The 10,576-nt window shown below is 50.4% G+C and overlaps 1 protein-coding gene across 1 annotated transcript; it reads right to left on the bottom strand.

Annotated features, from left to right (window-relative positions):
• Positions 1-519: 519 nt before the first annotated feature.
• Positions 520-4,578, bottom strand: LOC135810362 (uncharacterized protein K02A2.6-like). The gene has a single exon (XM_065323855.1). It carries the CDS (start codon positions 4,576-4,578, stop codon positions 520-522), a length of 4,059 nt encoding a protein of 1,352 aa, XP_065179927.1.
• Between the last annotated feature and the right edge of the window lie 5,998 nt (positions 4,579-10,576).

Below are 10,576 nucleotides of genomic sequence, written 5' to 3' on the forward strand. Positions count from 1 at the left end.
CCTGTTGTGGAAAGCCTTACAACTTACTTCAATAATACTGTTCTCCTAACTGTTGCGTTACTGCAACAGCACTAAGGGTAAATGCCCATGCACACTCTCTCAGTCCAACACAACCATCACACTCCGGTAGGAATTACAAACTATACTTGATGAAGACAGAAGGAGAAGTCGAGAACACGGGGAACAGAGTAGGCATGTAAACAGCACAGGCACGCAACAGTTACCGCTGGTGCATGTGCGTACGCGAAGGTGTGAAATAGGAAGCGGGGTCAAATTACATATGGATGCACCATGCCAAATATATAGGCACAGGTAGGTGACTGTACATCTCCCCCCCGAAAAAAATGCGAACGGAGGGACACGAGAAAGTGTGGAGCAAAGGAGAGAGGAAAAGGAGCGATAGCAGTTCTGGAGCGGGTACCAACGTGAGCATTACTCAGAATGATAGAGAGAAAAAAACATGAAAGGAACACAGTCATAGTTCAACTGGAACACATGGAGTAAACAGTGTTACTGTGTTCAGGTATTGGCAGCATAGCGTTGCGGCGCATGGCGAACACGGCTGGATGGTGGTCTGCGACCGGGTGGCAGAGGCTTAGCAACTCGAGGAGACTGCGGCACAGGCAGAAGAGGCGGCAGAGTAGAGTTAGCTGGTGGTTGCAGGGCAACACGGACGGGAGCAGGAACACCGTAGTCAACCTCGTACATGGGCTCAATGGAGGAGGATGAGCTGGAGGGAACAGGGCGTTTGGCTGACGCGGATGGCGTCGATGGCAACGCACGCATGTGGCGACGATTTCGGCGGACAGATGACCCAGGAGTGAGGTCGATCGTGTAAGAGCGTTCGGACAGGCGGTTCTGGACGTGTCCTGTTTTGTCCATATCGGGGACATACACAGGAGCACCAGGGGCGAGAACAGGCAGCAGTCGAGCACGGTGGCGTTGATTGTAGCGATCAGCCTGCCGAGACCTGGAAGATGCTTCCTTGTAGGCAAGGGCGGTCAAATCAGGCCACGCTGGAGCAGGGAGGGGTCCTGGTAGCCGGGAGCGGATTTGGCGGCCGAACAACAGCTGTGACGGTGAATAACCGTTGGCCAATGGCGTAGACCGGTAGGCCAAGAGAGCGGAAGGCAAGTCATCATTCTTGAGGATGAGCTGCTTGGCTGTCTGAACGGCACGTTCTGCAGCGCCGTTGCTTTGGGCGAAGCGAGGACTTGACGTGCGATGGGCAAACCCAAGCTCGGCAGCAAATGCACGGAAGCTGGCACTAGCAAATTGTGGACCGTTATCAGACACTAGCGTGTGTGGAATACCATGGGTAGAAAACACGGAGTGGAGACAGGCAATCACAGCGGCAGACGTAGTAGTGGTAAGTTGTTTGACTTCGATGTAGCGCGAGAAATAGTCGACAACAACTAGGTAAGTGGATCCTTTGGCTGCACACAGATCACACGCGATCTTTGACCATGGAAGAGATGGGAACTCGGACGAGATGAGCGGCTCGGCTGGGTTAGGACGGGCCTTGGCACAGGTGGCACAAGACATCACATACGACTCAATGTCCGTAGACATACCAGGCCACCACATCACAGCACGCGCACGAGCACGACACTTACCAACGCCTTGGTGACCCTCGTGAGCACTGGCAAGGGTGGCGTTGCGCTGGGATGCAGGGATGATGACACGTTGGCCACGGAATATGAGACCATCAGCAGTTGAGAGCTCATCGCGAACAGCGAAGTACGGGCGGAGGCTAGCGGGGACCGAGGTGGGCTTGGCTGGCCACCCGTTGAGGATGAGGGCACGGAGGCGACACATGTCGGCATCAGCGTTGGTCGCGTTCCGAATGTCGACCAAGAGCGGGTCGGTGGAGCAATGCGATGTGACGGCAGACACATGCAGCTGTACTTCATCAGCAAGATCACTAGTAGGCGAGGACTCTTGCGGAGCACGGGATAGGGTGTCGGCAATGACGAGTGATTTGCCAGGCACGTGGATAGCGGTTGGGTTGTACCTCATCAGCCGCATCAGGAGTCTCTGGCATCGCAGAGGAGAGCGGGCGAGATCAGCGGAGTTGATGAGAGGCACGAGAGGCTTGTGGTCAGTCTCGACTGTGAACTGAGGACCGCCGTAGATGTAGTGGTGGAAATGCTCGCATGCCCAAACGATGGCGAGACACTCTTTCTCAATCTGGGCATAGCGCTGCTCAGTAGGTGATAGAGAGCGGGACGCATAGGCAACAGGGCGCCAGCGGGAGCCATCAGGCTGCAGGAGGACAGCACCCAGTCCGTAGCTACTGGCATCAGCACTAATACGGACGGGCTGGTCGGGCGAGAACAGTGCCAAGCAGGGAGCAGTAGTAGCGAGTTCCTTGAGGCGACAGAAGGCAGTTTCTTGCTGGGTGTCCCACTGCCAGGCGGTGTCGGCCTTCAGTAGAGCACGGAGCGGGGCACTGACATTGGCCATATCTGGCACAAACTTCGACAGAAACGTGAACATACCCATAGCACGGCGTAACTCGGGCACATTGGTCGGTGACTTCAGAGCTTGGATGGCAGACACCTTGGCTGGGTCTGGGCGGACACCGTCAGCACCGATGAGGTGACCCAGGAACGTCAGGGACTTCATACGGAGGCGACTCTTGGCGGGGTTGAGGAGTACGCCTGCAGAAGCGAGAGCTGCGTGGACAGCAGTGAGGGCAGCATCGTGCTCAGCTAGAGTGGCACCGAACACGAGGATGTCATCCATGAAGACGACCACGTTGGGAATGTGCCCAACGATTTCCAGTAGGCGACGCTGGAAAACCTCTGGCGCACTGGTGATACCAAAGGGTAGACGGTTGAAGTGAAACCGGCCAAACGGTGTCATGAACGTAGTGAGTGACGCACTGTCGTCAGCAAGTGGCACTTGCCAGAACCCAGACGCCGTGTCAAGCGACGAGAAGACCTTGGCTCCGGACAGCTTGCCCAGGGTGTCTTCGATGGTCGGCAGAGTGAAGTGTGAACGCTTCACGGACTGGTTCAGGCGTTTGAGATCCACGCAGATGCGGACGGAGCCATTCTTCTTGAGCACGGGCACCATGGGCGCACACCAGTCGGTCGGATCGGTGACTGGAGAGATGACTCCCATCTGGACCATCCGGTCAAGTTCGGTCTTGACCTTGGCTTGCAGGTGGATGGGAACTCGTCGTGCGGTCTGGCAGTGATATGGTTGGGCATTGTCTTGCAGCTCGATGGTAGCTGCAGGACCGGACATGCGACCAATGACAGGAGGAGCGGACGGAGGGCTTGCGGATGCCTCGGATACATCGCAAGACAGGAGGTTCAGGTCCTGGCACACACTGCGGCTCAGGAGGTTGCTGGGGCCATCAACAACAATAACACGGAAAGTGACGTTGCGGTCCTTCCAGGAGCTGGCAGCAACAAATGCGCCGTGTATGGGTAGAGGTTGGCCGTCAGGTCCAGTGACCTTAGTGGAGATCGGCGTGAGCTTAGGTTGAGGACTGAGGCTATTGTAGGACGGCAGTGACAGGAGTGTGCAGTCTGCGCCAGAGTCCAGCTTGAACAACACTGACTGGCCATTGATAGGGAGCTCAACAAGCCAGGGTTCAGTTGAGTCAGGAATGGATACTGAACTCAAAACACAGATACTGGGTTCCTGTGACTCGGATGAAGCACTACCCATAAAACAACTCGCACTAGCACTAGCAGAATCACTCACCGGATGGTCAGACATCTCGCTCGCGCCCACTTGACGAGAGCTACGACACACTTTGGCAAAGTGACCACGACGCTGGCACTTACGGCACTCGACGGACCAAGCAGGACACTCGCGGCGCGAGTGACCACTACTTGCACTAGATGAGCCACAGCCGGAGCAGGGAGCGCGCGGAGCAGAGGTTGCTGGAGGGCCACGTGTCGAGTAGCTAGGCGCGGACTGGCGAGATGCAGCCGGAGCATTCTTCGGTCTGCCAGTTCCACGAGATTGTTTGTGATGTCCGCGAGCGACAGCGGCAGCGACGGAGGGCTGAGTGGCTGCGGAGCGCTGAGTGGCTAGCTGGATTTCGAGGGTCTCAGCTGCCTTGGCCTCCTTGAGAACATCGGCGAGGGTGAGGGAGCCTATGTCCTTTTTCTGCATTGCCTTACTCACTTCAGAATCAGCCATGTGGGCGACGAGGTGATCGCGGATCCGTTCTGACGGCTTGTCGAAACGGCATCTCGCCGCGACAGAGTGGAGTCGGCTTGAGAACGTGGCTACGGACTCACCGGGGAGCTGGCGGAGACGAGCGAACTGCGTCCGTTCGTGGATAACATTGTCCGCAGGTGCAAAGTACTTGTCGAAAGCATCGACCACTTTATCGAAGTCGTCCTTGTCGGAATCTTGGGCGAAGGACAACTCACGCTGGAAGATATCATCCGCAGTTGGGCCCAGAGAGTAGATGAGAGTGGAGATTTGGACATCTGCGGATTCGGAAGAGAGTTTGGTAGCAATCTGGAAGCGTGTGAATCGGCTTTTCCAGCGGGGCCAATTCTCAGGTGCGGAAAAGTCGAAGCTTTCAGGGGGCTGAAATTTCGCCATGGCGAGCGGGTCCGGTGGCGAGGGTTCGGGGTACCAGTTCTGACACCAAGTGTTGCGTTACTGCAACAGCACTAAGGGTAAATGCCCATGCACACTCTCTCAGTCCAACACAACCATCACACTCCGGTAGGAATTACAAACTATACTTGATGAAGACAGAAGGAGAAGTCGAGAACACGGGGAACAGAGTAGGCATGTAAACAGCACAGGCACGCAACAGTTACCGCTGGTGCATGTGCGTACGCGAAGGTGTGAAATAGGAAGCGGGGTCAAATTACATATGGATGCACCATGCCAAATATATAGGCACAGGTAGGTGACTGTACACTAACCTGGCCTGAAAAGTAAAGACCATAACCATGTCCTCATCTTTACCTACATCAGTACATGTACATTGTATAGTGGTTTGGCCATGTTACGAGACATGACGTTTTCTCCAAGCCCTTCCTGCAAGGATCAACTCTTGGATCTCGACCGAGAGGAAGGCCCGCGACATCATGGATTTCTAACATTGAAAGTTGGACGGGTCTTCCCTTGCATGCTCTCTCTCATGCAGCACACAATAGAGTTGGATTCAGAGACATCATTCACAATTCTCTCGCTGATTAATGCCTCTACGATCACCTTGTGATTATGAGTTATACATACATACATACATACATAATAGTCATACAATGTATTCGCCCCCCCCCCCCCCCTGGATGCAAATCAGCCAAGGACTTACATGCACATGTACTAGCAGGTAAACTGGTCGCTATGGCGAGCAATTAACATCTCCTGGCTCGTCAGAAGACTGCCAATATATATGAGAAGTCGGGTGGTAGCCAACCACGGCGAACTGAATAATAAGGAGAGAAACAAAGAGAGTACTGCAAGGGGAGGCATGACGAAAATGGTGAGATTATTTAGGACGAAGAAGCTGAAGCTTGAACTCCTTAATGTCTGTGCATGCTTTAAGGCTAGTTGGCAGGGAAGACCAGATAGTGTACGCAGAGAAGGTAGGAGACTTCAGAAACAGGGAGGTATTGGCACGGGGTAATGAGAAGGAATGACGTGTTGATCTGGTGGACACAAACCAGTTATACTTAGCAAAGTGTTTGGGAGCCAGGTCTAATAAGATCGTGTGTACAAGGATGCAAAGATGTTGCTGGTGTCGCTCTAAGAGGGGAGATACTGAAGCTAAACTGTAGAGACGTTGGGAGGAGAATGTTTGATCTTTGCGAGACAGGATTTTTAGAAGCAGACGCTGGTGTATTTCCAGAGTTTGAACAAGGGCCTGACACAGACCGCACCACGCTGTGTCACAGTAATCAAATATACCGTAGGTAGAATATACGACGTAAAGAACAATTTTCGGCAATGGTCATTTAAATGGTGGCAGTGAGGTTGCAACATGCCAAGGGAGGAGCTAGCTCGCTTGCATAGTACTGACTGGACCTGTGGGGACCAGGACATATTTATAATCCAACAATCCTAGCAGACACCTTCCGGTAATACACATTTCAGGCTTGAAACTGATATGGACAAGGCGCAACATGGTGCCATTGTAAATGGATAGACCCAAATGGATAGACCCAAGCTGTGAGCGTCACCACTGGTCACCCTCACAGAGCCTCCAGTCCTTTTCAACACTTCTGTGAACGGTACAAAGCTACAGCCAGTACAGGGAACCTGCGCAGCACAGGATGTGCGGACATTACGTGCGTTTTTTGCATACAGTTATTCGCCAGGCAGGCCAGAATTACAAAATTGCTTACAAAGGCAAAGCCTTGACACCGCGCCTTCACCGGTGGATCAGTATTTAAAAAGCAGGCGGTCGAGGCAATAAACGATTCTGTTGTCAGCGTTTGCACAGCTCATTGGCCTTCATCCGCAGAGGATGTGAAAGATCAGGTAGACAGTGCAGGATAGCGAAAGAATGTACATGTATGCAGGAGTGCTTGGTTATCACAGCATATTTGCCGCCGCCTGAGAGAGAAGGGGGGGGGGGGGCGGGGGGAGTCATCATTGGAACTACATGTACATGTACATAATACCCCATCACTGTATTCATTCTACGGAAACCACCAAATCATCTGTAAATTGCGTAGAGGAAGGTGGATCTTTTGTTTTAGGGAATGTGGGTGGGCAAGTTGAGAAGGCGATCAATGGCGGATTTGATGTTCCATGGTGATCGATCCTCCCTGGACTAAAAAATGATTTTTAAGGAGTGCATGTACACTGTACAATTTACAGTCATGTATATGTACATGTACATGTACATGCATGAACTTACATGTACATGCATGTACATGTAAGTTCATGCATGTACATGTACATGTACATGCATGAACTTACATGTACATGCATGTACAGTTAAACCTGTAACTAAAGACCACCGTGACTAGCGACCAGCCTGGTACTAAAGACCACTTCGCCAGGCACGGTAGGCCTCACATTCATACATGGTTGGGCGGTGGAAACCTCTAAGGACCAACTGCCACTAAAGACCAACTGCCACTAAAGACCGCTTTCTCTGGCCCCAAGGGGTGGTCGTTAGTCACAGGTTTTACTGTACATGTCATGTACATAATTATTGTTAGATTCTTGTTGTTGTTTCTTTATTTTACTTCACCATATGAACAGGCAAGACTGCCTTCTCACCGGGGCTATTGGCCCACGGCTCTCACAATATGATGAAAATGTTTAAAATGTGTATGAAGAAGAAAGGAACCGAAAACAAGATGAAAGGAAAGGAAAGAAAACAGTAGTTATTAATTTTATGAAGGGGAGGGGTATGAAATGGGTATTATTTTAGTAGTCTAGATACAGTGCAACGAGTGTTAGTTTCCAAGATCTTTACAAGACTGGCGAACACTAAATGTCATGAAGAAAGTGAAGAGAAAGGAGGTTTATATAGGAAAGAGATTGTGATAGAAGACTGTGCAATGAAGTTTGTTGTTTTGTTAGATATCTGACGTGTGCTGTTTGGAAGAAGTGTTTGGATGCAAACAGAACTTACAAGAGATGAGTAAAGACTACTTTTCTATAATAGCGTTGTAGGCGAGGAGTGCGTAACATCAAAAGATGTCGTAATGTGTATTGGAACTATGCTAGCCAAACATTACGTAATTATTATGGTAGCGAAGTACGTGTAGTAGGTATTACAATGTGTGCGAGAGTATGGTGAATCAGTGTTTGTGATGATGAGGAAAATATGACGTGTACATGCAAACAAATGATGATATCATGATGCGAGAACGTCAGAGACGCTACATTATCATAGTTGATGAGAGAAGTATGATATCAAATATTCTTGTTCTATAGACTATTTAGTACGGGCATTTCATGAGAGTCATGCATGGGCGAGGCAGGATTTGGACTAGGATAGAGGACAAGAACATAATTGATGAGCATCTGTTCAGGCAGAATCTGTGAAGAAGACATAGTAGGCACAACATCGGAGAGCTAGTTGAGGAGGGAGATAAGGTCATAGCCAGGCAGCAATGCTTGAAACGTGTGGCGTACGTCGGAAGCGCGAATATCAGCAGGGAGAGAGTTCCATGTGGTACTGCCAACAAAGGCGATAGAGCTACGGCCTGAGGGACCAGGTAGGAACGGCACTCTGAGCAGCTGGCTCACCTGACCACGCGTGACACAACTTCTGTCCACATCCGAGGCAATGAGGGAGTAGTAGGATTGGAACAGTGAGCTGGCTCTGCCATGAAGACAGCGGAAGACGAAGAGAAGCAGACGTTGCACGTACAACTGGTGGAGCTGAGGCATTGATAGTCTGACAAATAGGGGAGCAGTGGGGGTCCTTCTGGGAAGTTGGAAGATGGCTCGTATGCCAGACTTAGCAATGCGTATCAGTCGATATAGCAGCAGGTTGGATAGAGCGGGAAAGAAACAGTTTGAGGCATAGCAGAGAACAGACTGGATCATACTAATGTACCAGGCCCGGCGGGCATTGAGTGAAAGGCACCGTCCATGGCGCCAGAGCTGCCCGATTGTAGTAGCTGTCTTGCTGGCCATAAAGTCCACTTGGGGCTTCCAGGACAGTTGGTCATCAAGCATGACACCGAGATACTTCGTGACTGGAGTAACATCAAGCACTGTGGTACCACACTTCACTTCAGATGGTCCATCCAGACACCCACGGGTCTCACAAACATAACTTGGGTTTTACTGGCATTTAATAGCAGACCAATGTTGTCCAAGTACTCAGCGAGTCGTGTTACAGCGTTAGAGAGAACAGAGCACACTAAATCAGGCTGATAGTCGGAGTAGTCCAGAGCCACATCGTCAGTGAATTCCTGGTGGCATCCACTACCTGGCAGAACTGACGACATATCACTGGTGTACAGTACAAAAAGAAGAGGGCCCAGAACGCTGCCTTGAGGCACTCCTCGGGAGCATCCAACATATTGCGAAACTGAGTGTTCCACCCGTTCACACTGCTGCCGCTCCGAGAGATAACTGAGGAACCATTCCAGTGGTGTGTCACAAATGCCAAGGTCAAACAGCACTTGCACAAGCCTGGCATGCTGAACTCTATCAAATGCCTTCGATAGATCTACCATTACTACCCCGGTGTGTTTTCGTTCCGATTTGGCCAATTTCCAGCGGTTGGAGGCAAGGATAAGAGCATCTTTTGTTGAGTGATTTCTTCGGTATGCAAATTGACTTGAAGGTAACAAGGAGCGATCATCTAGGAAAGTTGTCAGCTGTTTCTTGACAAAGTGTTCCAGTATGCGAGAAACAATAGGCAATAGCGAGACGGGCCGATAGTTACGAGCTTACAGTGGGTCGCCACTCTTATACAATGGGCTGATAAGAGAATGTTTGAAAGTTGATGGCACTATACCAGACGTAGGGGATACGTTGACGATCTTCATCAGGTATGGGGAGAGGGTGTCCGAGCAACGTTTCAACACAATATCTGGGATTCCATCACTTCCGGTAGCTTTATGTGGATCCACACATTGCAAACGCTTAGCGACATCATACAACGACACAGGTTGGAAGGGTGTAAGGGCATCAGATTTCGTAGGGCCAACTGGCATCTGTAGCCAGTGTAGGTGCGTAGGTCGACTGGGGTCATGAACAACATCTGCAAAGAAGTCGCCCAGCTGATCAGCTGATACCTGGGGTACTCGGCGGGTCTTCTTTCGTCCGGTGGCAGTGTTCATCACAGATTGACAGCATGAAACAAGGTGGAGGACACTGTGTTCGGAAACAGTGACCATGGTGACCGTACTACTGTACAACTACAACCTTCCGCGGTTGGCAGAGCCCCGGTCCCTGCCGACCATTTGAACCATATGGGTGTTGAACCCGGTTCTGACCCTCATTATGCTAGGGGGGTTGGAGACTACTCCTTACGTCGGTCGTGTATTCTTTGATCGCTCCTGGATGTCGTGCTGGTAGTCATGTACATGTAGCTACTTAAACCTCAACTTCTTTTCTTCCAACTTCTGCCCATGGCTAAAACTAGTTTTGAACTAGTATTGGGTTATATAATAATATGATTGTACTCGTCTGATGAGTGTTTTTTTTTGAAACACGAAACTCGGAGTCACGAGGAGGAGTTTTGGTCTCTGTTGTTCTGCCCTGTGTGATTGTACATGTACATAATATACAGTCATAAATGCTACGTGAAATGTCGATACAGTCATGTACATGTACATGTACATGACATGGGCTTTCTAAATGGGCTGCAGAGAAGATGAAAAACCGCTCAGTTGGAATGCATAGAACTCATAAATTCATGCCAATGACAGCTGATATCTGATAGTGATACATAATTGTACGTGTGTGCATGGGCTTTCATTACATGTACATGTACATGTATGTCCTTTAGTCGAGTTCTTGGCTGGAATTCTTTAGTCTCACGATGGCACCATCGCCAATTGGTTATCCTGTTGATTGTTATAATTAATACTGAGTACTCAGTTCCTTGCATAATTTTATACTAAGTGGCCAGGCATCAAGTTTTCTGCTCTTCATGCTGCTTCTA

Source organism: Sycon ciliatum, chromosome 2, assembly GCF_964019385.1.
Source record: "Sycon ciliatum chromosome 2, ocSycCili1.1, whole genome shotgun sequence".
Lineage (NCBI taxonomy): Eukaryota > Metazoa > Porifera > Calcarea > Leucosolenida > Sycettidae > Sycon > Sycon ciliatum.